Here is a 26,887-nt window from a genome sequence, read left to right as displayed (position 1 = left end):
GGTGAGATGCTACCCTTTCATCAAGTATCTCACAAGCCTCTTGTTATACAATGGAGAGGTTTTTATGGTAGGATATGCACTTAACAGCAATATACAGAGCATGTACCTGTTACTTTTTTCCATTTCATAATGTATGAAACAAATTTATAAACTATTTGTCATAAGAATTCTGATATATCAATTAAGTTGACATTGGAGTTTTAATAATCTTTTGTTAATGCTCACTTCATACACAATTTCTAAGAACTCTCCAAAATTAAAAATTAAAATGACACATTAAATAGCATGCTAATGGTAAGTCAGAATTTTAATACTACTTTAACACGCCGTTTCAAAAGGCTTATGAAGTGCTATACTTAAAAACCACTAGAGGACATTTGTTAAAGATTGAAAACACTGCTATTAACTAACATATATTTTATATTGATTTCAATGAGTTGTCCATATTTCTTTCCATCTCTCACTTCTCTGTCTTATCTCTCTCAAAAGCTGCTGTAATTCTTAGCCAACTTACATATCCTTACTCTCCAATAATGTCAAAATGATCATACAATTGTGAGAAATCGAAACTGTGACTAGATAAGAGTAATTCTCCTAAGGATTTTTATGACATAAGTGTGCTGAGTATTCTTTGCAAATACACCTGTTTTTAAGTCATTTTGCCGGACTTTATATTAATTACTAGACATTTTTGCCTCTCATTCCTGTTTCTCCTATGAATTAATTTATTATTTAAAAATAGCTTAAGTGTAGACATTCTTTACTTTCTTGGGCCCAATATGCCCCTTCATAGTTCCACTGGGCATACAACAATTATTTTCATTTTCCAGAAAAATCTGAGATTGCTATTATCTCCTCCTCCCTTAAAAATGCATCTATAAAATGTCCAAGTGTGGAAAGGAACCCCAGTGTGTCCCATATCTGTGGTTGTATAATTATCCTCTAGTGTAAATTGCTGAGCAATTGGCCATTTCTTACCAACAAAGTCATTTCATATATAGGATAGATAAAAGAGGGTTTCATTCTTTCACAAATATTTTAAGAATATCTATTACATGCAAGGCAAAATGCTCACACTCAAAGTCCACCTACTGATGAATTCTAATAGAAATGAAAACATACATGTTACCTTAAATGTAATGTAGTGGAAGAGCATGGGGCTAAGCACTAAAACCAAAGCCAATACGGTTCTGCTACAAGTTCCTTGTGGGGAAGTCTCGGGAGGAGCCATTTCCTCTTTGAGGGAGTTCTCAGTTCTTCATCTGCAAACTTAATAGTTGGACTAGAAAATCCACGTGAAGCCAGCCACCTCTACACATTTTCTGGCTCCACGACTTCAGTCTTCTATTCTGCTTTCGAGTCAATCATTGCAGAGAGAAAATCTCTTTTCTGAGTATTATAAATTATATTTTGATTTGAAGGCAACTCCTTCTGGAAAATGCTTATTTCTCTGTGAGAGCATCAAGACCTCATTTTTGATGCTCAATTAATGTTTAAGGCATGTTTTCTTGTGAGGTTAAGAACAGACGCTGGATAATAAAATTCATTTCAGAGTTGAGAATATAGGAAGTAAACAAACAGTTACTACATGACTCTATGCACTACCAAAGGGAAGAACTAAGAACAACAGCAGCAATAATAATAATAATACAATAATAATGGCTAATATGTATAAATCCCTACCTTAAGCCAGCCATGGTGCTAAGCCTTTGCATTTATTATCTAATTTAATCTTCATGACAAATCTATGAAGTAAGCATTTTTATTCCTATTATGAGTGGCAAAAATGGGATTTGGAAAGCTTAAGCAATCATCTCAAATATACCCATTTAGTAGACGTGGCATTTATTTCGTCTTTAAACCCAAAAGCCCATCTCTTTTCATTATATCATATCATTTATAATACAAGATAATGCTACACTTCATAATACGGTTACCACAAATAATCCCTGTGCATGCATATTCTGCTCTGAACTAAAAAGTGACATTGTGAATGACATTGTGAATAATTCTTTGAATTAATACAATTTTAAGCATTCTATATGATATTTAAGCAGGGATAAATTGTGACATATAAATCACAATAATATACTGATATTACACTGCTTTTTAAATGTGATATTTAAAATATAGATTTTAGGTACTGTTTATGGCTTTAATTTTATATATATCATAAAGAACTGTTTTTTTGTTTTGTTTTGTTTTGTTTTTTTGAGATGAAGTCTCACTCTGTCGCCCGGGCTGGAGTGCAGTGGCACGATCTCGGCTCACTGCAAGCTCCGCCTCCCAGGTTCACGCCATTCTCCTGCCTCAGCCTCCTAAGTAGCTGGGACTACAGGCACCCGCCACCGTGCCTGGCTAATTTTTTTGTATTTTTAGTAGAGATGGGGTTTCACCGTGTGAGCCAGGATGGTCTCGATCTCCTGACCTCGTGATCCGCCCACCTCCCAAAGTGCTGGGATTACAGACGTGAGCCACCGCGCCCAACCAAAGAACTGTTTTTGATTTATGTTATTAGTATCTGAACACTAAGTATACTAGTTCATTCAGCTAGTGTTTTTTTGTTTTGTTTTGTTTTTAAATAAAGTAATTGGTTGCTATTTTGGGATAATTATTTATAGGTGGACCATCAACACATTCCCAATTGATTCAAGTTCCCAAGACTACCAGAGAAGCAGCAGAGAATCACTGAATCTTGGAGGAGGAAATACAAACAGGGCCCACTGTAAGTATCACAACTAGTCTCTGGGAACACATGAGTATATACACACATGCATCATTGTATGTACATACAAGTGTGTGCACACAATGACACGATAAGACCCTGAAATAAAATGAAACCAACGTTGACTTAGAGTAAACCTTTCGAAAGAACAGCAGGATGGAAGCTTAAAATTAAAACTGATAAATAAAAGGATGAGGACTTTTACGTGCATCTGAATTTATACATTGAGATTCAAATCTTGCACGTATTTTAAAATGATATTTAAATCAAATTATATATGTTTTCTATTTTTCACAATTTTGGCTAATAATGTTTCTTTAATTTTATTTTATAATGGTAAAAACACATGAGATCTACTCTCTCAACAAATTTGTAAGTGTTCAATGCATTATTTCTGACTGTAAGTACAATGGTATGTAGCACATTCCTAGAATTTATTCATCTTGCTCAACTTCATGCCCATTAATATTAATTTTACATTTCCTCTTCCTCCCCAGCCCCTGGCACCCACCGCTCAAATCTTTGAGTCTATCAGTGTGACTATTTTAGATGCCTTCTGTAAGTCGAATCATACAGCATTTGTCTTTCAGTGATTATAGTAATATTTGAATATTAGTAATAAAGTTACCGAACATTAATGCAGAAAAACATAAAAAAAGTTATCCATAATACTACATCTCAGAAATATGATTAGTATTTTGATGTAATTTTTGCGCATTTTTTTCTCTTTTTTTTTTTTTTTTTTTGAGACGGAGTCTCGCTCTGTCGCCCAGGCTGGAGTGCAGTGGCGCGATCTCGGCTCACTGCCAAGCTTCACCTCCCGGATTCACGCCATTCTCCTGCCTCAGCCTACAGAGTAGCTGGGACTACAGGTGCCCGCCACCACGCCCAGCTAATTTTTTTGTATTTTTCAGTAGAGACACGGTTTCCCTGTGTTAGCCAGATGGTCTCTATCTCCTGACCTCGTGATCCGCTCGCCTCGGCCTCCCAAAGTGCTGAGATTACAGGCGTGAGCCACCGCACCTGGCCCCAGATATTTTTTTTGTACTTTTAGTAGAGACAGGGTTTCACCGTGTTAGCCAGGATGGTCTCGATCTCCTGACCTTGTGCTCCACCTGTGTTTGCCTCCCAAAGTGTTGGGATTACAGGCGTGAGCCACCGTGCCCAGCCTGCACATTTTGAAATCAAACTGCTAAGTGAAAGAGATTTTGATCTGTATAAACAATTTTATATTCTGCTTTTCTTCACCTAATACATATTTTTGTTGTTGTTGCCATTAAAATTTCTTTAAATAATTTGCAATGGCTGTTCAACACAGTTTATTCGACCACTTCCCTTTTTGTCATGACTTTCAAATAACTACTCTTAGGAAAAATTGTACTACAGATGTATTGTGTTCCCCTCAAGGACAGATAAATTTTTCTTTTTAAATTGTTACTTTGGAACCTTTGAGAATAGGGGACCACTAAACAAGCAAATACATAATTGCTCTTATTTTTACACTTAGTGATTGAATGAATAAACAAAACATTATTTTGTCCTTCATTTGCATATTGTTAAAATGAAGATAGCTCCCAATGAAGATAGTTGTAGCAGTATCGTGAGGTTTTAAATAAGGAACTTAGCACAATATCTGACATATAATCAATGATTAATAAATTCTGGATACAAACTATAATTATAGTAGTAACGATAATAATAATTATTATGACCATTTTTTCTATGAATCTGTTACGCTCTGATTTTATGCTGTCTTTAAGAGGCAACATGCTTTGGCAGAAAGGCCAAAAATTAAAGTGACATTGCTTGTTATGAGAGTAAGTTAATTCACTTCTTCAACTTTGGTTTTCTCATTTGCAAAATGGGGGTATAATTACCTGTTTTGCATCTTTGTTATAAGGACACAATATATATGAGCCAGACACCCTAAATAAATGCTACTTATTGCTCAGCTCCTAGCTCCAATATTCCCTACTAGGTATAGTTCTGATTCAAGCTAGTGAGAATTAATCTAACAAATGGTAGTTTAGTTAATAAAACCACCCACTATTTCCTCAATTAAAAAGCAAGCGTGGGAATAGTAGTATACTTAATTTTGTAAGGTGAACCCATTGTACAGTTGGAAATAAGATCACAGTCAAGAGTATCTTTTTATTTGCAAAAAAAAAAAAAAAAAAATTCAGAATTTTCATATAACCCCCTCCCCGGTTTTGTGCTCAAGACTCTTACTAAGTAACTGGATTTTCTGTGCCAGACTGAGGTTGCCTAGAGTTATCCAAATAGCTCTTTGAGGTGGTCAGTTCAATTTAAATGCAATACAACATCCTCCAAACCAATTTAGTGGCATCAACCACTAAAGCAATTGTTTGAACTTTCAATAGAACATATTTTCACACTGTGTATTATGCCCCTGTAGGCACAACTCCAAATAAACATGATTAAGACGACACAGTGACTTCATCCTCAAAATCGGAAGAGCATTCGCATGTATCATTCAAATTCTCATGACAACCCTATGAGGTAGGGAGGAATAAGGTGCGTGGCATTTTATGTGAATTGGAAGGGTGTGGCTGGGATTGCTGAGCACATCACCATGGAGTGGTATTGTATGGTGTCACATGGTCAATGAAGGTGTTATTAAAAATGCAAAAAAATGCACAATCAGGTCTGCATCATTTCATTAGTAGGAAAAGGGCCCTTTGAGGGCCAGGAATGGTGGCTCGTGCCTGTAATCCCAGCACTTTGGGAGGCGAAGGCAGGTGGATCACGAGGTCAGGAGTTCAAGACCAGCCTGTCCAACATGGTGAAACCCCATCTCTACTAAAAATACAAAAACTAGCTGGGCATGGTGGCACACATCTGTAGTCCCAGCTACTTGGGAGGCTGAGGCAAGAGAATCACTTCAACCTGGGAGACAGAGGTTGCAGTGAGCCGAGATCACACCACTGCAGTCCAGCCTGGATGACAGAGCGAGACCCCAGCCTGGATGACAGAGCTAGACTCCATCTCAATAAACAAAAACAAAACAAACAAACAAAAAAGAGCCCTTTGAGGTGGAAGCTAAGAAGTGGGGCAAGGCTATTTTATTGATTTGTTTGCTCTGTTTAGAGAAAATCAGCCTTTATGCTATTTATGAAGGTTAATGTTTCTTAAATGTGAACAGAGTGTGTGAAAACAATATAAATTTGTATTCTGTTAATAAAGTATATGCTATAATAGAATAGAATATACTGTAATATACTCTATAGAACATACTGTAATAGAATATTAGAGAATATACTTTGCTAACAGACTACAAATTTATGTTATTTTGAATGTCTATTTTTTTTTAGCAAAAGTGAAATGCAAAGGAACTGCCATATAAATAATCCCCAGCAAAGCCACGTGGCAGATCTAATCAATCTCCTCTTGATCCCAAACTTAAATTCACAATAAGGAAAGTGTCCAATTAACCAAAGGAGATTATAGATTCAAATTGGCCCTGGATGAAAAGATGATATACTTAACGGCAAAATAAAAAGTAATGTGTAATGAATAAAAACCACTTAGATTGAAAGTGTTTAGAAGAAATGTTGTGTAATTTTCCACAAATCACAGACGAAAGATATGAGAATTCAAGAGGTCATTTTCTTTTGCAATATTTATGCCGATAAGGTGACATAATAGTATTTTCATCTGCAATACGTACATAGGAGATCTATATATGTAGGCATACTTTAACACCATAAATATTGTCCTTATCAATATTAAGTCTATGGAAATCTCAGCATGCAGTACATGCTTTCTGCAAATAACAGACACTGCTATATAAATCAAATGGATGTTGAGTCAATTCTTACAGTGTGTCAATTTTCCTTTCATAGTTCCTAGGAACACAATGAACTGATTTCTAGGTGACACTTCAGCACCATCTATACCAGCAGTTCTTACCCAGGGGCAGTTTTGCCCCTAGGAGACTTTTGGGTTAATTTTGGTTGTCATAACCGAGGGAAATATGATGCACTCCTAGTATTTAATGGGTAGAAGCCAGGGATGAAAGGGACAGCCCTTTCCTCCAAAGCCGAGAATTATAGAGCCAGAAAGATCAACAGTGTCAAGGATGACAAACTTGAATCCCTACTGACAAAACTTTATGTTTACTGAAGTTGAAAATATAATTTGTTTTAAACATTTATGTATTCTTTTATTTTAGAAAGAAGATATAAGAAGAAGAAAAACTAGAAGATTAAAGAGAAAGAGTGGCATAATTTTTTTTTTTTAATAGAAGAAATGCAGTGATCTAGAGTCATTATGCAAGGTCAGGTGATGGGCGAGGCAGGCTCTACTCTCAGGCTCAACTGACTGTGGGCAATTCCAGGCTGGGTCCACACTGTTGGTTAACAAAGGAGGAAACACATTGCATTCTCTTGTCGTTTCATAATATCGACTTCAAATGATTTATTTTACAGCATGATCTTAAATAATTTTGTAGCATATTTTAACCTAGACACAGTTGAAAAAGATCATCTTGGCCAGGTGCAGTGGCTCATACCTGTAATCCCAACATTTCGGGAGGACAAGGTAGGAGGATTGCTTAAGCCCAACCGTCTAAAACCAACGTGGGGAAAACAAACAAACAAACAAAAAACAAAACAAAAAAAAACCCGTCTCTACAAACATATAAATAAAAAAATTAGCCAGAGATGGTGGTGTGCACCTGTAGTCCCAGTTGCTCCAGAGGCTGGGGCAGGAGGATTGCTTAAGCCCAGAAGGTCGAGGCTACAGTGAATCATGATCACACCACTGCACTGCAGCCTGGGTCACTGGGTGAGACTGTCTCCAAAACAAACAAACAAATGAACAAACAAACAAACAAAGCTCATTCAGGGAATGAATTGAAACCATTTGCCCCACTGTATTACTCAGATAGGCTTCTGGAACCCTCACTGGGTAGGTTTTGTTGCAAAAGTTACTAAACTTGCTTTTTGTTCGTTAACTTTAGCATTAGTAAGTATATGTTATTTTGGGTCAACAAAAAATACACCTGTAATAGATGGACACAACACGTTGAAATTTGGAGTAGAGATTAACGAGCAAGAGATTAAACCGATCACGTTCAGAGTCCAGCTCAAATCAAAGTGAGCTGGGTCATATTTCCTCCCTGTCCTTTGCAACATAGCAAAACCTTGTAAAAGGATTTGGGGGAAATAATTATATTTTCTAGAGAAGTGCAATGCCATGGGAAAGAGGGTTTTTTTTTTCCCTTAATAAAACATTTGCACTTCAAAGTTTAGGAAGCTACTTGTCATTTTCTAGTTTATATTTATGATACATAAACACGACCAACACAGCAAGTTTAAAAGAGCATATACAGCTAAATAGACATGATAAATGGTTGGTTAAGAAGGAAGAAATAATTTTTATAACAGGGAAGAAAAACAGGGAAGTTTTTCTTTTCCGTTCTGATAACAGGGAAGAAAAAAATTTATATGGGATTTTACATGTTGTTGATTTGGCTAAAGTTAGTAATTAATACAATCTACATGGTGATATTAAAATTGGGTTGTTAAATCAAATTTACACAAAGCAAACGTCTTATGTAGAGCCGAAGATTATTAATAATTGTAGAAAATAAAACATTAAGAGCTTGTGGTACAAGGCCTAAAAGTAAGGCCCAGTTTATGTGTGCTTTGACATCTGGGAAAAGCCGAAGGGTCTCCAGTGGCCTCACTGCAAGCTCCCCTCCCAACTTCGTTCCTGTGGATATGTCCTCCAATAAAAAGACGCTGCTTCTCTCGGGGATCAAGCATATTCCACTTCTCCTTGAGTATTGGGCTTCCGTTCCCTCCTACCCCACACCCACAGAATTATTCAAACAAGCCAATCACATCCTCCAGTGGGAGCCAGGGGGAAGACCACTCTCTTGATACTACAAATCCTGCCTCCCACAGTGTCTGATTGCTCACTCTGTTCCCAAGGACAACCCCCATGTCCCCTGCAAGATGTGAGATGTCTTTCTCTCAAAGGCTGTGTGGAAATATGACTAATAAACTGCTGTTGGTCTCAGTTGCTTTACGTCAGGTATCAGGTGTTCGTTCATGCCCATAACCCCAGGACAGGAATCCGCCCCCTTACCCATGGGATAAAGACGAAATAATTAAAACAGAGGGACAAGCAAAGCAAGGAGGGATCTGATACACACTGCATAGTTCCTCAGGCTTTTTCTTTCTTTCTTTTTTTTTTTTTTTTGAGACGTAGTCTCGCTCTGTCACCCAGGCTGGAGTGCAGTGGCGCGATCTCGGCTCACTGCAAGCTCTGCCTCCCGGGTTCATGCCATTCTCCTGCCTCAGCCTCTCCGAGTAGCTGGGACTACGGGTGCCCGCCACCACATCCGGCTAATTTTTGTGTGTGTTTTTAGTGGAGACGGGGTTTAGGCTTTTTCTTCTTGCACCAGACATGTGCTCTCTGGCCTAGAGTAATAGGGACAGTCTTTAACAAGCTATGCAGTTTATTGCCTCACACAGAAGCATTTAGGTTATGAAGCATCTCCATTTCATTCCTCCATGGTCATCTAGCTGATAAGTGATTTTCCATAGAGCCGTGATCATAAACCTGAAGTTGCTAAGTGTTTACCATAAGCAACCTAACACAGGGATATCTTACTAAAATATTCCATAAATAAGGACTTCTTTCCTAGTAAATACAATTATTTGGGGATGCTTGAGGGTTGAGTATTCAGATGTTTACAAAATGATTGGTACGGGTTGAATGCTTTCTTTAATCCTTGAGATTATTCCCCCATTAATTGGTAATAAAAGAGAACACAGACAGTTTCTTTAACTCCTCCAGTCCAGCCAAACAAGCATGAAAGGTGAAAAAACTAATATGACAGTATTTTGAGCGTGTGAGAAAAATACATGTGCTTCATTTAGAAGCATAGAAAATATAAAAATCTAAATTTGAATCTGGATTACTTCTTTTCAAGTCTAACTATAAAAGATCTGATACTATTCTAATAGGAATAAGAATATTTAATCTCTGAAAACCACTGATTTCTAATTCAAGTAATTTAAATTGCTTGAAATTTTAAAAGTGTGCATAATAAACTATTTTATTATTTTGTTACTTTTAATTCATGAGGACAATTACTGCCATCTTAAATATTTGCTCTTCTCTCCCTAGCTAAGCTAATTTAAATAGGTGATAATTAAAACTAACAACACAAGAATAAAAGCTAATAAAAGAATCACATATATATATTTGCAGTGTTTTAAATGTTATTGCTTTCCTCACATTAAATGGATTATAAGTGAAATGTTGATGGACTGTATAACTGTAATTTAGGCTTTAGTACTCTCTGCAGTCATCTATCATAAATAAAAATTAACATATATATAAAAGGTAGTTAAAGTATCTCAAGAGGTAAGACTACCTGAGAAAATACACTAACTGATATTGATAAACTTTCTGCACCAAAATGCAATTAAAGCTTGAGTTGTGTTTATCTGCAAGCTGTTCTCCAATGAGGATATTATGAAGATTAGTCATTTAAATTTTTCTGCTGGACATGTGGAATACACAGTACTACTGAGATATTTTTCCTACTGGATATCTCCTATATATTCTTACGGTGATAATTGATGGGCCAGAGCATTTCTATGGTCATTAGAATTCACAAAATTATATTTTCTGTGGGCCATCCCTAAGATTATGAAAGCCCTTGTGGGTGAAGAAGAAACAAACAAGAATGAACCAGAGGAGAGAGGGTATGAAATGTCAGAGAGGAAGCTATGCTCTAGATTGTTATGCAGGATTTCTAGGTCTGCGATTAATTCACTTATGCAAGTCACATAACTCTGTGGGTTTTGGTTTCCTCCTTAGTAAAATAGGGGATTGGGCTGGATGGTCTCTTGGGAACTTTTCAGCTTTGAAGTTCTTATAGAGTACACATATGGCTCCTCTTTGTAGTAATCAAAATATCTTATTTATAAACCACAGTGGAACATAGTTCTTTTTCATTACCTTATTCTTCTCTTTAACTAGGCACCAGAATGTGTGTATATATACTTTTCTTTTAATATGTTTACATTTCTTGGGAAATTATTTTATGAACAATTTTGGACTAATGTGTATAATAAAAGTTATACCCTCCCTTGTTCTAGAAAGTATACTGTTATTCATATTTCAGAGTGACAGACATAAGTCTAATTGCATATTACTCTCTGCCAGAAATTTTAATTTGCTATTAAATCGACACTCTTGATTTTATATGTCAGTTTAACTTTGAAAGTTCTTGAGAGTAAATTTAAATTTAGATTTTACAGTAATATGATGTGACTCCAGCTCTATATCAGTGACATATTAAATAGTTCTCCAAAATATAAGCTAGCTGCCAACTCTAACTGTCTTGTTCCTAAATATAAAGGTAGGCTCACCATGTTCTCTCACTGAACAAAGTCAATTGTAAGTTTCTTCCATTAGAAAAAAAAAACTAAATACTGATAGCTGTTACCCCATAGAATAAAAAATTAGAACATATATTTCCATGCTTTAAATTTGTTCATTTCAAATGTCACCCTCAAATGGTAACCCAGGAATGAGAGCCACTGAGTATCTGATCCACTAGCTATCTACCTTAGCCAACCCCTGCCAAAAAGGCTTATACCCAAATTACGTAAAAGTATCTATCGTGTGCGCTTTCATCATTAGCCTTATCCCTACAATAATATTTATATGTACAGACCAAGAAGTCATTATCTCAAAGTGACATTGAATGACAATCCACAGCTGTCTATTACAAAGCACTCCAATTCTAGTTTGAAACCCAAACTATTCTTAAAAGCACTAAAGAATACTACATGTGCTCAAATCTAAGTTCTAGATCTCTTAATGGCAAGAACATTTCTGGTTACAATATACAACATATTTTTTAAATCTAATAACATGAAAACTTAGAAACATAGCATATCCCAAATATGTCATATAGTACATGACAATTTTAATTACCTCTTTAATTATCAGTTTATCTTGTATAACATGGCAGTGATATCTATTATATCTATTTTTATGTTAAGTTACTTTTATTTTCACATTAATCTGGATCTTGGGTGTTTTTTTTCTCTGATAAGCAATCCATATACATAACCCATGAGGCAGCCTCAAAAAGGATGATTTAAAATAATAACCAGAAATAATAATACAAGTTATACAAATAAATTAGAATAAAACACTGAGTTATTTGCTATATATAGCTCTGTTTGAACATCTATTATTATATTTAGTTTGGTAATTATTTCAATATTTTGTAGGCCCCTTACAGCGCTGTTCAATATGATACAACGGAATCATACCCTGTTCCACCAATAAAAGAATATATGCAGTCTCAAATAGTAATCAATTTTCACTGAGGGAATAAGTTATGCCTGTATCATTTACATGTGATGCCAGTTCACTTCAGCAAACATTTATTGTGTACAGGGAGCCTGCCATTTAAGGGGATGCCAATGACGAATAAGGTGACACTTGCTGCCTCCTTCTCCCACTATCTTGCAATTGACTTTATTTTGAATTATTTTGCTAAATATTCCATTGGAAATATTTATGAAATATAATGGTATATGATATCTGATAAATATTCATATGAAAATAAACACGTGACTCACTGGAAATTCAGATGATTCTCATTAAAGATTGCATTTCAAGTGAATCTTGAAAGATAAAAAAGATTGGTCAGGTAAAGGATGAGGGAGAGGGTATTTTGGTTAGAGAAAGTATCTCGAATAAATGCGTGTTAAACAAGCAGGTCACTCATGTATTAGGAAATACAGCTTGTATTCATATTTGGAGCATAAAACACAATATGACAGGATTTAAGGTAGGTGGGGAGAAATTGAATTTCAAACAGCTTGGACTTTATAGGCAATGTAGCATCATTAAAGTGTAGTCAGCCCAGATGTAATATGGTCAGATTTGCACTTAAGATTTAAAATTAGCAAAATGCTTTTAAAATAGTATAAATCAGTGTTTTTATTCTTATTAATATTAATAAGATTAACATATCTGTCACAAATATATTGACCCTCTAAGAAACATAATAATTTATATATTTATCTATGTACACTGAGACTTATGTTGCTAACTAAAAACTCCAAATATGAAATAAATTATGTTCTTATCTCTGTGTCTCTGTGTTTTGAAAATGTTAGTTCTTGTCTTGAATGCTCCTGTACCCCTAATTTCTGTTGCTTCTTAGTGAAACCTTATTTCATTAATCAACATAGGCGAGGCTTCCTTCTCTGTCATAGCATTTATCATAGAGTATTTAAACTATTTATTTATTCATTTATTCTGCCAAAATTCATCTCCTTGAGGGCAGGGTTTATGCTTTAGATTGTTTCTAAATGCCTGAATGCAATACATGGTGGCTGAATAAATTGAAGCAATTATAAACACAAAATGTAAGTACCTGGGATGCTTCTATATCATACAAAATTAAACATCTAATTTAAGTAGGAACACACAGGTTGACTTCCAGAACTGATTTTTTATTTTTTGCTCATTTAAACTGATGTAAACATAAATTCTTAATGATTTTAATGAATATATATATATATATATATATATATATATATATATATATATAAAAAATATTGTGTTGAATAGTGTTTCCAAAAGTCCATGTCCACTCAAAACCTCAAGGCGTGGCCTTATTTCAAAATTGGGTCTTTGTGGATATAACTTGTTAAGATAAAGTCATCCTGGTTTAGGGTAGATCCTAATTCCTATAACCAATGTCCTTAGAAGAAGGCTATGTGAAGACACAGAGACACAGACAAAAGCGAAGAAGTTCATGTGAATGTGAACCCAAAGTCAGAGATTGAAATGAGGCAGCAACGAGCCAAAGAACACGAACAACTTCTGGCCACCACCAGGAGATGGGTGAGGGACATGGAACTGTTTCTTTCTCCAAGCTTCCAGAAGGAACTACCCTTGCTAACACCTTGACTTCAGACTGTGCCCTCTAGAACCATGATAGAATACCTTTCCATTGTCTTAAACTTCGTCTTAAGATTGCAGAACTATTTTACAGAGACCCCAGGAAACTAACACATCTGCACATGGCAGCATCTCTTGCCTGGGCAAAATGAGAGTGTAGGGAGTTAGTGTATGACCCTAGAAGAGGGTATTCTCACTAGAGATGCAGATATGCCATCAACACAGCATGAAAAGGACCAAACACTGTCTTTTATTTATTTGTATTTAACTTCTCCTGATACGTTTTATTTTTTTCTCAGGCAGCGACACAATTTTCCATCATGATTTGCATTGAGTGACATACAGATTTTATTATTTATTCATCCAAATTAAAAGCCTATATAAAAATTACTTTCGATGTGTGTACCTTGGTTTCCCAAGGTGCCGTCCTTACTTTTAAGAGGACTCTGGCTAAAAGCTAATTAAGTATTTGCCATCAAAAAGGCTCAGTACTTTAATCAATGCACTGTGTTTGGCTTTTTAAAATGAATGTTTGAGTAATGCAGCCATAAATGATTTTTTGAAATTATTAATCTGAGACCTCTTCCTTTTGATTTATGAAGTCCCACTGGTATCACCTAAGAAGATTAGTGTCTGTGCTGTGGGAGAAAGCTCACTGAATCAAAAGGCATGGGACATAGCTCTAAGTTTTAAAAATAACTGCATGCACTTGTTTCAACTAAACTTGACGGAAAATCAAACGTAGAGGAAGCAGAATGATTTCAAATGAGTTTAGATCTATTGAAATTGGAATTCATATTATGTTCAAGACAAGTCAGGAAGTAGGAACAATAGAAGCCCTAAAGGCTTCAAAGCAGTGGCCTGGAACGAAATTCTCCACCTGGAATAGAGTCAGCGTCTTATTTCAACCTTGAGAAGTACCTCATTTCTCAGATGACAAAAGTGTTCATGCAGGAACTGCACAGAGGAAAGATGACAAACACAAAGGGAGTTACACCAGACACACAGTCAAGCAGAAACAGTGCTCACATTATGATTTCTCTCTCTCTATTTTCTGGCAAACTTCGCAGTGAAAGAAGCCCCATTCCCTCTCTTGCAGGTTTAAGATAGATCCCAGGTACGCCCTCTCAGGATTTCCAGACAGATTAGAGAATTCATCTCTCTTACACAGGCAGGATCAAAACTATGTTTCTCCTTGCTGAGACCCTAGAGTACACAGCACTCCCATTCTCTAGGAAGGCAAAATGGGGGGCTGTGTCTAATCTACATTTCCCCACTCAAAGTTATATGATTCCTTTTCTCATTGAAAAATCAAAAGAAAGCTCTTGAGACAACAGTTCACTAAGCTCAAGAACACAGAGTATCATCTTCCAAGGACTCATTCTAGTTTGAACTCTAGTATAGAAACTTTACATCGAAGTAACTTTTGGAAAGTGTTCTGTAACAATTATGTTTAACATAAATATATTTTAAAATATAAACATGTATATTTTTCTTGGAAAAGAGATAAGTGTGATTTTCATTCTTCAAAAATAATAAATGAAAAACAATCTTATCTGGACATTTGATGTATGCTCTGGTATGAATGTGTCCTTCAAAGTTCATGTTTTGGAAACTTAATCCCCAGTGCAACAGTGATGAGAGGTGGGACTTTTAAGACATGAATAGATCATGAGGGCTCTGTTTTCTGTTATGAGACGATGCAAAAAGAAGGCCCTCGCCAGATGCAGGTCCCTTGACCTTGACCTCCCCAGCCTCCAGAACTGTAAGAAATCGACCTGTGTTCTTTCTAGATTACCCAGTCTCAGATATTCTGGTGTAGTAACACAAAACACACTAAGACTGTGTGGTTAGTAAGATGACTGGTGATTGTATTATTGACAGTAAAGACAGTTTTCAGGATGATTAAATTTTTGTTTTCCAAACTAAGAAAAAAAAATAGAGACTGACACTTAAAACGTAACTTTTATAGGTCCTTTATGTTATAAAAAGACATGAAAAAAATAGAAGATGTTTTGGTTCCTCTAAGCTGCACTGCCCAATATGGTAGCCAGTAGTCACATTATTTAAATTTGAATTCAAATGAATTAAAAATTAAATTAAATTAAAAATGTGGTTTCACAGTTGTCTTAGCTATATTTCACATGTTAGTAGCCACATATGGTTAGTGGCTAGAGCATGTTGACAACATCTACATCTTTGTAGAAAGTTCTATCAGAGAACATTGCTCAGGCCGATTTTTGTCTTTTCTTTTCTAAAATACATTGACTGTTGTATTAGTTTCATGTTGTTGCTGTAACAGATTACCCCAAACTTAGTGGCTTAAAATAACAGAAATGTGTTCTTTCACAACTTCGGAGGTCAGAAGTTCCAAAGCAGCATCACTGAGTGAAATCGACGTGTTGGCAAGATCACATTCCCTCTAGAGAAAAATCTGCTTCTTTCCTTTCCCGCTCCTGGTAGCTGCTGGCATTCCTTGGCTTATCGCCATATCACTCCAGCCTCTGGTTCCAAGGTGTTCACATTCTCTCCTTCTTTCCCATCTGTGAAATCTCTCCCTGCCTACCTTTTACAATGACACATGTGATTGCACTTAGGGCACACCTGGCTAGTGTAAAATTGCCTCTCCCCAGGAGAATGGCGTGAACCCGGGAGGCGGAGCTTGCAGTGAGCCCAGATCACGCCACTGCACTCCAGCCTAAGCAACACAGCGAGACTCCGTCTCAAAAAAAAAAAAAAAAAAAATTGCCTCTCCGTGTCATGATTGTTAATTGCCTCTCCCTGTCATGATTGTTAACTTAGTCACATCTGTAAATACTTATATGCTTACAACTTCCAACAATAAAGGCTTTATGTTATGATAGGCCATTACCCAACTTACTACCTCCAACTGAAATGCTACTTTTTAAATTTCGTGTTGCTAAGTTACTTACTCCGCTGGCATCTATTGATATAAATGTTAATACAGTTTCCCAAAGCTATATGATTTTCCCCCAAAGGGACTTATACAGAAGAAAAGTCTGGCTTCCTGATTTGCTTCAGTTATTTTTCCTTCTTGTCTTGTAGTTGTCAAAGCCCAGGCTTGATGGAAAAGAACATGACAGCACAAACTCACAACTTTATAAATCTACTTGTAACAATTATAGAACGTGTGGTCACAGTTTAAGTCTACACCTGTGGACTCTTAAGTAACCTCATTGACAATGTTTGCTTTAAAATTATTATTGTTAAAAAAATGTCACCTCAAAAATAAATACGTGTCTAGCAATTGCAATGAGAATGAAGAAGAGTTGCCTGCAAAAACTACTTAAAACAATCAAATAGATGATTGATATATAGATGATAGATATAGAAATAGATAGATAAATGGGAATCCATAGAAATATGAGCAAGATTCTTGAACAAGCACTTAAAAAAAAGGTATACATATGACCAATAAGCATAATGTCTTTCAAAAATCAGAAACATGGCCGAGGCGGGCAGATCACAAGGTCAGGAGATCGAGACCATCCTGGCTAATATGGTGAAACCCCATCTCTACTAAAAATACAAAACAAAAAAATTAGCTGGGCGTGGTGGCGGGTGCCTATAGTCCCAGCTACTCGGGAGGCTGAGGCAGAAGAATGGTGTGAACCCGGGAGGCAGAGCTTGCAGTGAGCTGAGATCATGCCACTGCACTCCAGCCTGGGTGACAGAGCAAGACTCCATCTCCAAAAAAAAAAAAAAAAATCAGAAACATAACTAAAATGAGATATGACAAACACTCACCAGAATGGCTAAACTTTTTTTTGTTGTTATTGAGACAGAGTCTTGCTCTGTCACCCAGGATGCAAGCTCCGCCTCCCAGGTTCATGCCATTCTCCTGCCTCAGCCTCCCAAATAGCTGGGACTACAGGTGCCCACCACCACACCTGGCTAATTTTGTTTTGTATTTTTAGTAAAGATGGGGTTTCACGGTGTTAGCCAGGATGGTCTTGATCTCCTGACCTCGTGATCTGCCGGACTCGGCCTCCCAAAGTGCTGGGATTACAGGTGTGAGCCACGGCGCCCAGCCTAAACTTTTAAACAATACTAAATATCTTAATTTGTAAGCATCAGGAACTCTAATTGCATTGGAGACTTTAAATTGATACAACCGATTTAGAAAAATTTGTGCTGTTATTGGCCAAAGGTGAACACATATATATGCTAGTTTATTATTACCACCTGCAGGTCTATACCCAACAGAAACATTTTTAGTAATTCTATAGAAACAGCCAACATCTAGAAACAACTCAAATGCTCGTCAGCATGAAATAAACAAATGATTGTAGAATATTCACAAGATAGAATAATACTGAGGAAAAGAAACTAATATCTCTAATATCAGCATGGATAATTCTGAGAAATATGATTTTTAACTAAAGAAGTCAAGTGTAAAATAATGCATCTTTTATGACTCCATTTGTGGGAAATTTTTTTGAAAAACAAGAACTAATCTATGGTGATACAAATCAGGTGAATTTTTACTTTTAAGGAGTTGCAGAAACTGGGAGAAGTCCTGATCAGTGGTTGCGGGGTGTTGACATGATGTTTTGATTGAACTGTGGACGGTCAGGTGGGTGCTTATTTTGCTGGGATTAAAAACAGAATAGTAATAGTGAGCTTTGCACTGTACCAGACTACCTGGTTTCCCTTTCAGACCTATCACTCAGGGTATGTGTTTTTGGGTAAATTTTAACTTTTACTATTTTTATTATGACTAACTCTATTAAATTATATGTCTCACTTCATCTCTCAAAGACCATGTCTTTCTCATCTACTGTGGTAATGCTACCATTTAATATATTTATCACACATGAAAAGTGCTCATTAAATAATTGCTAATAAAATAAATTGCACATACAAATAGTCTCCATGAAGGATTTATATATATATGTGTGTGTGTGTGTGTGTGTGTGTATGCATAGTGTGCATATATATACCTATATATATGTGTGTGTGTCTGTATTTATTTACTAAAAGCTAAACATGGCTCTTAAAAAAATCTGTGATGGTAACAAAAATAACATATTTTTTTCTGGCCTTCCCATCATGATGCTATGCTGAGAGCAAGACTGTGTGTGAACATGACACTCTGTTCATGAATGACTAGACCACATAGGACCAAGGATTCTAATTTATGTTAGACCTCTTTTTGAGCCTCTCCAGAAATGCTAAATTTTCCTTTTAAAGAGCTACATTCTCCTGAAGAGCTAAATCTTTTGTCTCTCTACTAATTTTATCTGCTACAATAAAATGACAACCAAATAAACAGTTTTTGAGAATTTTTAAATGACCTCCATGACCCCTTTATTGTAGTTCGCACATAACACTATTGCCTATGAATTAGTAAGACAGTATTTAGGCACTATTATAGCTAATATTTTGACCAATTTCTATTACTAAACTTATACAGAGGTGAAAGCTTCATATATTCTTTTATATAAAATACTAAGTGTCTAGGGCATTTTAGAAAGCTTGTCCAACGGGGGCATTTGAAATTTTCTGCTCAGTGTGAACTCATCTTTGTGGGTTTATAGGAATGAGTAGGAAAGGGGCTAATAAGAGACGTTTTGCAGAACATAGAGGAACCAATTCCCCTCCTTGTTCATACCCAGCATCTTTGTTCCCCCAGGCAATTGTAACAGCAGGTAGAAAAATTTCCGGGAATGAGGAAAGTATATTTTACTAGGGAATTCATATTTTGAAGCCAATGCTTTCGAATCACGTGTTCATAGATTATACTATCTAGCAGTCTCATAAAGAAACAACGACCACAACTGGAGATCATCTTGAAAGCAGTTCTGTGTTGGTATCGCCTTCACAGAAGCAAATAAGCAAAGATACATCCTCTTAAGAAGAATTCACCATCAACCTTGGCCCAAACAAATTTCCACAGATAAAATTGTAAAGAAATTGAGGTCACAGTAAAGAATATAGATAAGCATAAAGATAAGGATAAAAAGGACAGACAGGCAAACAGGATAAGAAGAAAAAGAGAGAGGAAGAGGAGTGGAGAAAACAAGTACCATTTGCAAAAATTAGCAGAAACAATAGAAGAATTATAATCCCCCAAATTCATATGTTGGAATTCTTAGATATAAGCATAATGTATTTAAGAAATAACAAGAGAGATTTAAAATATGTTTAAGGGAAAATAATCTCTTTAGATGACCAAATTGATTTGAAAAAATAAATTAAATCTGGTAGAGAAAGCGTCATTCACTTTAAAACCCAGTGGTTGGCTTTAGTATAAGAATAGGCATAACTGAAGAGACACTTAGTGAACTGGAAGGAAGTTCTTCGAAATGTTTTCAAAACCCATCATAAAGACCCAAATACATGGATAACAATATAGGTTTCCCCTTTTTAAATACTTCATAAGACAAGGAAATTTTGGCCGGTCGCGGTGGCTCACGCTTGTGATCCCAGCACTTTGGGAGGCCGAGGCGGGCAGATCACGAGGTCAGGAGATCAAGACCACAGTGAAACCCCATCTCTACTAAAAATACAAAAACTTAGCCGGGCTTGATGGCGGGAGCCTGTAGTCCCAGCTACTCCGAGAGGCTGAGGCAGGAGAATGGCGTGAACCTGGGAGGCGGAGCTTGCAGTGAGCTGAGACTGCGCCACTGCACTGCAGCCTGGGCGACAGAGTGAGACTCCGTCTCGGAAAAAAAAAAAAGACAAAGAAATTTTATTAATAAGCTTTATTATTTAGTCTATTGAACAAAAAAACACTTTGCAAATCTTCGACCTACAGTATAATTAAGATATAGTGATATGTCTATTAGTCTCTGTGTGTGTTTATAATATACATTTATAACGTACAAATAGGGAAACAACCTTTTATTTTATATATGTATGTATCTATGCATATGTATCTATGTATATGAAATGAGAAGGTAGTTTATTGTCAGAGAAAGCAAGTAATGTTAAATAATTTAAAATGAAACTGCTTGCTATTTAAATAAAGATAAAACCTGCCACAAATTTAAACAATACGATACTCACAGTAAGAACAGCCATAAACTTCAATTCTGAGTCCAATGCGACCTTCTCCATTCCAATCCAGAGGCACTATGCGCACATAGCGGGCGATAATCGGATGCTGTAATTCGTGCCGGACCACCCCATCAGAGTTAATGTTTCCAGGAAATGCCTGGAAAAGGAAATGGCATTTTAAAAACTGGGAAAAATACTTTAGAAACAATCATGTTCTCTATCTGCTAGAATAAACACAAATCTCATCCAATGGTAGGGCTTGTGATTTCTTACACTGTAAATAATTTGAAAAAAGCTGCTTCCTCATTTTTAATGTGAAAATAAGTCCAGTTTTAAATGGAAAACAGGTCAGATTTTCTATGGGTCCTTTCATCCGTGTAAATATACATTAAAAGAATGAAAGACTAAATGGCATCCGCTGTTGTGTTCTATACACATTTAAATGAGTTCTAATATTTGCATTTAATTTATACAATAAATGATTTTTATAGCATCTAACCATATGTCTTGCTTTCTAAAATTCTCCTCCACATTTTCTCCCATAAAACCATTAGAAATTTAAAGATAACATTTCAACATTAGTGAGAGAAGAAGAACAATTGAACACATTGTGAAGAGGTCAGGGTTTTCTACCTTTTATTGGAGTAGACACATTTAGAGAATTTGTTCAACGGATCAGAAACATGTTAATTCAGTTTTTCTCATTATAGAAGATTCTGTCGAAAGAATAACTATCCATGAATTTTTATCTGGTACTGAAAGTTCACATTATCTTTTTTTTTTTCCCCTCAGCGGAGAACAAATGGATTTTTTTGGGAGGCATACATAACAGTCATTCAACAAGGATTTACAAACTATCTATTTCATAAGTTAGAGCAAGAGAATATGGGATATTCAAGGATGTGTGAAACCAGACTCAACTCTCAAAAACTTACCATCTGATGAAAAGGAACATGTCAGTAAAAACTTATAATTCCAGGAAGATTTAAAGAAAGAAACTATTATATTTTAGAGGATATAATTCAAATAAGTGAAAGCTTGTGCTATTTTAAACATGAGCAGTTTCAGCTTCACATATGCATTCTAAATGTCCCTATAATAGATAACTTGAGGTTTTAGCCTTATCTTTTAGAAGATATTATCGTTTAGATTTAAATTATCTTAAAATCATACAAATAGAAATTTTAAAAATTATTTTTTAAATCATGAAAAATGCAACACACGCATTATATTACATTGTTAGTATGTTGTCTTCTTTGCCTAAGGACTGAATTTGCTTCTATCTAAAACCAGTTTTGTCTTTTAAAAAAATTATCTTTAATAATGATGTTTTAAAGTTAGACTACTAATACAAAGTAAAGACCGAGAGATGTTTTTAATTAAAAAAAAAAATACAGAGTAGCTTCAGAATTGAAAGCACTGGCTTAAGTTCATTCAAGCATCACAAATGCAGGTTTGTAGTAGATCTGTTATCCAACCCGCATTCCCCGGTCAAATTCCTGTGCTCCGAAATACAAAATGTGTAATGTAAGGCCTAGTAATTATGAGAAGTATACTGAAAGATTTCCCCCGCATTCAAACAATTTTATATAACCTTTAGATGGTACCAGCAATCCACATAATGGATAATGTTTAGTCTATAACATGGACAATTACATGTTTTAAAAATTGGGATGTTCTTCTGTGACGACTCCTGCTGTGCTCGTCTTGGTTTTCTCAAATGAGCTGCATACTACCACTGCCTTTTACAAACAGTCATACCCTCTGTAATCCATAAAACAAAACTATTTGAGCAGTAGGTCTTGAATTTTAACACTTAATAGAGCATCCTCATTGCATCTTGCTGACACAACTTCATCAAAAGGAAAAAAAAACATTTCTTTTTGTTTTGTTTTTGTTTTTGTTTGAGACGGAGCCTCGCTCTGTCGCCCAGGCTGGAGTGCAGTGGCGCGATCTCGGCTCACTGCAAGCTCTGCCTCCCGGGTTCACGCCATTCTCCTGCCTCAGCCTCTCCGAGTAGCTGGGACTACAGGCGCCCGCCACCACGCCCGGCTAATTTTTTTTTGTATTTTTAGTAGAGACGGGATTTCACCATGGTCTCGATCTCCTGACCTCGTGATCCGCCCGCCTCGGCCTCCCAAAGTGCTGGGATTACAAGCGTGAGCCACCGCGCCCGGCCAAAAAAAAGCATTTCTAAAAAAAAATTTTCTTTGTAGGTACTTTTCTAGCCAGCTGTTAGTTTTACAAAGAATCTAAAAATCTAACCAAGTATTCCATTAAACCATGGCTATATTTTAAGATCTCTGTTGGGTTCTCTGACTTCAAATGCAAGAACAATTAGAATCCTTGACCAAAATCACTTGAATTAAATCTACGATTGGATATGGGTTAATCCAAAATCTAATATCTTAAGTAGTACTCAACAAAAGCCACCAAACAACTTTAACTTGAAAATTAACTGTGTGCTTAGCATGTTGCTAGGTTTTATGTCAATATTTAGAAAAACAACAAAAAAACTCTCCTGAAACACTGTCTCTAGGACATTTACAATCTTATGAGGCCTAAAATAAAATCTGAAAAGATATGGTGAAAGGCAGCATTAAAAGGAACTATGGAAGTGCATTATGTAACTAGTAATTTTACCTATATTTGGAATTCCGTGAAGGCTATGTCATCAGGCAAATTCCACAGAGTTAGAGCTCAGCTGCATAGAAGGACAGAGTGGTGGTTAAAAGACAAGAGAGAAAGGGCATAGGATATATTGAAGAATAGGTTGGCATAAAGGAGGATTTCAGACCTAGAGTATAAGACCCAGAGTCCAGCGATAGTTATGCTGAAATTTTGCTCTGTATGAGTAACCTCTCTAGGACTTAAAAAAAATACTTTTCCTTTCCCCTGTATGTCTCTCACAAAAAGATTTGATGCGCTTATCGGTAAAGTGAATTTTTGAACTAAGATTGTAGATTCTCGGGAAACATGAACCAAGGGTGTTCAGGAATAGACAACAAGGAATAGGAATAAAGACACAAGTCTGACTGGGAGAAAGAATTTATGTTGAAAAAAATCATAAATGTTTTAACAGGTTCTATCTGATTAGAGACAAAATAATATAGCATGTGTTGTTGTTGGTGTGGTTGTTGTTGTTGTTGTTGTTAAGAAATAACAATGAAAGCCATATTGATGAGATCCAGGGTAATGGGAAATCATACTGGGAGCAAGAAGATTAGTAACAAGTAATTGAAGGTCAACACCAATGTGGTGGTATGGGCAATAAATAAATAAAAAGACAGATTTGATATTTCAAAAGAAGAATTATTAACATCTTGAAAGAAGGGAGTAGAAGATATAATCAACCTATTCCAAGATATTAGTGTGCAGGCATTGGTGACAGAAAAGGGAAGAGAAGGAATGATAGGATGAACATTTATTGTTCGACTGCTCAGCAACCTCTTCTCTTTGAGTAATAGCATCTGGATTTTCTTTAAAAAGTTCAGTCTTAATATTCTACTCTTCCCCAGGCACAGTGGCTCACAGCTGCAATCACAGCACTTTGGGAGATCAAGGTGGGCTGATCACTTGAGATCAGGAGTTCAAGACCAGCCTGGCCAACAAGCTGAAACCGCATCTCTACTAAAAATACAAAAATCAGCCAGGTGTGGTCATGCATGCCTGTAATCCCAGCTACTTGGAAGGCTGAGGCAGGAGAATCACTTGAACCAGGGAGGCAGAGGTTTCAGTGAGTTGAAATCGTGCCACTGTACTCCAGCCTGGGTGACAGAGCCAGACTCTGTCTCAAAAAAAAAAAAAAAAAAAAATCAAAAATCAAAAATTCACTCTTAATCCATATGATGCTAGAGAGGCAGACACTACTCCCTACCACCAGGGGTGGGCACCTAACTCAATGAGACTGTTTTAGCCCTTCTGCTAAAATGCTTCATTCACACATTTACTTATATATTTATTCATTCACCATTCATTCCCTCAGGGGATACTTGAGTCTTCTATGTAGCAGATATTGTTCAAATCAACGATGTAGACAGAGTTGCAGTTTTCATGGCATTTATATTATTAAACTACTTGGTGAGCTTTTTTTCATAGGCTTGTTGGCCACTTTTGAAAAGTGTCTGTTCATATCCTTTGCCCACTTTTTAGCGGGGTTGTTTTACTCTTGTAAATTTGTTTAAGTTCCTTATCGATGCTGGATATTAGACCTTTGTCAGGCGCAAAGTTTGCAAATATTTTTTCCCATTCTATAGTTTGTCTGTTATACTCTGTTGATAGCTTCTTTTGCTGTGCAGAAGCCCTTAAGTTTAATTAGATTCCATTTGTCAATTTTTGTTTTGTTATGATTGCTCTTCATGTCTTTGGCATGAAATCTTTGCCCATTCCTATGTCCAGGATGGTATTGCCTAGGTTGTCTTTCAGAGTTTTTATAATTTTGGGTTTTACATTTAGGTTTTGGAGAAAAGGAAATACTTATACACTGTTGGTGAGCATGGAAATTAGTTCCACCATTGTGGAAAGCGGTATGACGATTCCTCAAAGAGCTAAAAGAAAAACTACCATTTGACCCAGCAATCCCATTACTGGGAACATACTCAGAGGAATATAAATCATTCTACCACAAAGACACATGCATGCAAATGTTCATTGTAGCACTATTCACAAGAGCAAAGACAAAGAATCAACCCAGATTGGATGAAGAAAATGTGCTACATATACACCATGGAAAATAATGCGGCAATGAAAAAGAATGAGGTGGAGCTGGAGTCTATTATCCTTAGCAAACGAATGCAGGAACAGAAAACCAAATACCACATGTTCTCACTTATAAATTGGAGCTAAATGATGAGAACTAATAAACACAAAGAAGGAAACAACAGATACTGGGGTCTCCTGGAGAGTGGAAGGTGGAAGGAGGGAGAGGAGCAGAAAGGATAACTATTGGGTACTGGGCTTAATACCTGGGTGATGAAATAATCTGTACAACAAACTCCTGTCACGTAAGAGTTTACCTGTGTAACAAAGCTTCACATGTACTCCTGAACCTGAATACGTATCTATATATATACACATAGACACATACATATGTATGTATACATACACGTACAATACTGACACTATGTTGTATGTAATACGTACATATTGTTCTATATGTTTTATATGTAAGTCACATAATTATACAATTACATATATAGTTTATGCAAAGGCCAGAAAGGCAAATGGCATGAGCATACTGTGCCTGTTTGTGGGGGCAGCAAGGAAGTCAGCATTGTTGGAAGGGTGTGGAGAAGGAATGAACAGGGGAGAAGATGGAGAGGTCAAGGACAGAATGAGGAGGGCCTGTACCTTATGATCACGCACCAGATTTCATTTATGTGTGCTGGAGGGAAATCTACTGAAGAGTTTTAAGCAAGAAAGTTATACATCTTATAATTTTTAACAATGAGAGCATGAAAATCCCCCTCTCTGAGTAAAGATAAATTCCTAGGAAGATAGTAGAGGACAATTGCATAATGGAAAATACAAAATGATAGATGAAATAACATGGTCACAAGTGCTTCAGAGGTTATTTAGGGAAGAGAGGTTTGGAACAGTGGTGTGGAAGAACAGCAGGACACCTACCACACCTTGGGATCCCCAATGCACGGCGAGTGAAAAGAAAACAAACAAAACTGCAGGAATGGGGGTGCTCTTCCCACTGAGCTTCTGTTGGCCATTTTGATATTACAAAGGAGTGGATGTCAGAGAAAGACGAAGTAAGCACATCTGCGATGACATCATTTGAGAATCTAAATCCAGAGCTTGCTAAGGTGTTTTGGATTATTTGATCTGTTTCCTTATTTGTTGGTTTCTGAGCAACTGAAATAACATTGACTAATACAACAATATTTGAAGGGAAAGATAATTAGTGAAGATTTAGATATACTGCACTTGAGATTTCACCGGCAAAATTAAAAGATGTTATGGACATTTGAGGTTTAGAATAATAGTGTTTTACTTAAGGTTTGTCTTTGCTTTACTTATGGAAAAATGCATCCTATATATTTTCTTCAGGATTCTCAAAATCAATAGTTTGTGCTTCTATTATTATTTTTATTATTATATTTTATTTTTAGAGTCAGGGTCTCGCTCTATCACCCAGGCTAGAGTACAGAGGCACAG

At 36.2% G+C, this 26,887-nt stretch overlaps 1 protein-coding gene across 2 annotated transcripts in view; it reads right to left on the bottom strand.

Moving 5' to 3' along the window:
* The window catches only part of CNTNAP2 (contactin associated protein 2), a 2,323,962-nt gene that overhangs the window by 1,366,576 nt on the left and 930,499 nt on the right, over positions 1 to 26,887 (bottom strand). For both annotated transcript variants that reach the window (XM_063641685.1, XM_063641684.1), the window contains exon 4: positions 20,732 to 20,879. In XM_063641685.1, the coding sequence (XP_063497755.1) occupies positions 20,732 to 20,879 (148 nt within the window). The remainder of the gene's footprint in view (positions 1 to 20,731; positions 20,880 to 26,887) is intronic.

Source organism: Symphalangus syndactylus, chromosome 6 (genome assembly GCF_028878055.3).
Source record: "Symphalangus syndactylus isolate Jambi chromosome 6, NHGRI_mSymSyn1-v2.1_pri, whole genome shotgun sequence".
In the NCBI taxonomy this organism is placed as follows: Eukaryota; Metazoa; Chordata; class Mammalia; order Primates; family Hylobatidae; genus Symphalangus; species Symphalangus syndactylus.
Note: the sequence above shows the minus strand (reverse complement) of the source record. Positions and strands in the feature narration are given on the sequence as shown.